Here is a 1,490-nt window from a genome sequence, read left to right on the forward strand (position 1 = left end):
GTATTCCGTCACGGCCTACATCATCGTTACCGTCAACTAACGGCCAGTATATCACATCCGTCACCGTTAAGTAACGGCTTTCATTTGGCGGTTTCCAAGGCCCGTTATCTTTCCATCCATCTCCTTTCTTCCCCGATGTCACCGTTAAGTAACGGCTTTCATTTGGCCCCGTTATCTTTCCATCCATCTCCTTTCTTCCCCGAAGCTGAGAATGGCGGGACAGCTCAAGCTGAGAATGGCGGAACAGCTCGTCGCATGCAGTCGTTGATAAGAAGAAAAGAGGTTATCTGAGATCATCGGCTCTGATTCCGCTGTCAGCGTTTTCTTCCTCTCGCCCGCGTCGTATCTCATCTTTTCCTGGATTTTTGTTCTGTCTGATAAGGACATTCTCCAGATCGGGGTTCTTCTCTTTTATCACCTTACAGTTTCCCGTCTGATCAAACCTTCTTTGATCATTTCAATCTGTAAGAGGTTTTTGTTGTAGTCCCGCGTGTTCATTGTCCTTAGCGAAGAACTGGTTGGATTGTGAGGAGATTTAAGTTTATGTTTTTTATGTTGTTTTCTTGTGCTCTTACTATGCAGCTTATCGGTTAGGGTTGTCGGTTATGTGGTGAACTGTTCGTCATGCCCGGTGTGGCGGGGGTATAAATTAGTCTATTTCTGAAAACTGAGTAGGAGATCAGGATCGAGATCGAGGTGAAAGTGGGGAGAGAAAGAGAGAGAGATTTGAGATAGAGAAATCTATTTCTCCATGGGAGAATCCTTCCTAACTTCTCTGACTATGGACAACTGCTATCCTTCCACCTTCCTGTCTATGGAACCCGCTAACACTGGGGCAGCAGCTATGGCGGCATCCCATGAAGACTCTGATCGGGAGCTCATGATTCATAATCGACAGCAGATGTCCCTTTCGCTTCCTGCACCTGACATTAACCTTCCCCTCTCTGCTGAAAGCTCCACTCCGCCGCCGTCCTGGAGCTCCGATTCATGCGAGATCCTTGACCTCAGCCCTCATATGAATGAAGTTGAGGCCACCGTCCTCCATTTCCCTAAGGTGTGTAGCCGCAAGGGTACAAAGAGGGGCGATAGCTTTTGGGGCGCATCGTTTTTCTTCAACCACTACTTTAAGCCCTTGCTTTCTGAGAAATCCAAGGCGAAGATCATCTATGATGAAAATGGGTTCTCTGGTTTTGATAAATCTGATCTAAAGCTTGATGTTTTCCTGGTTCAGCATGACATGGAGAACATGTACATGTGGGTTTTCAAGGAAAGGCCCGATAACGCGTTGGGAAAGATGCAGCTTCGGAGCTATATGAATGGTCACTCTCGACTTGGCGAATCCCAGTTCCCTTTCAGTGTTGATAAAGGGTTTGTTAGATCCCACCGGATGCAGCGCAAGCATTACAAAGGTTTATCAAACCCTCAGTGTATCCATGGCATTGAGGTCGTGAGGTTGCCCAGTTTGACTCATATTCCAGAGGAGGATCGGA

At 47.1% G+C, this 1,490-nt stretch overlaps 1 protein-coding gene across 1 annotated transcript; it reads left to right on the forward strand.

Annotated features, from left to right (window-relative positions):
• Positions 1-235: 235 nt before the first annotated feature.
• On the forward strand, positions 236-1,486 carry LOC110035741 (the record flags this gene model as incomplete). The annotated part of the gene is made up of 2 exons (XM_020740026.1): positions 236-464; positions 583-1,486. A coding segment is annotated over exon 2 (735 nt), but the record flags the coding sequence as incomplete, so codon positions are not given.
• Between the last annotated feature and the right edge of the window lie 4 nt (positions 1,487-1,490).

Source organism: Phalaenopsis equestris, unplaced genomic scaffold (assembly GCF_001263595.1).
Source record: "Phalaenopsis equestris unplaced genomic scaffold, ASM126359v1 Scaffold199555, whole genome shotgun sequence".
Classification (NCBI taxonomy): Eukaryota; Viridiplantae; Streptophyta; class Magnoliopsida; order Asparagales; family Orchidaceae; genus Phalaenopsis; species Phalaenopsis equestris.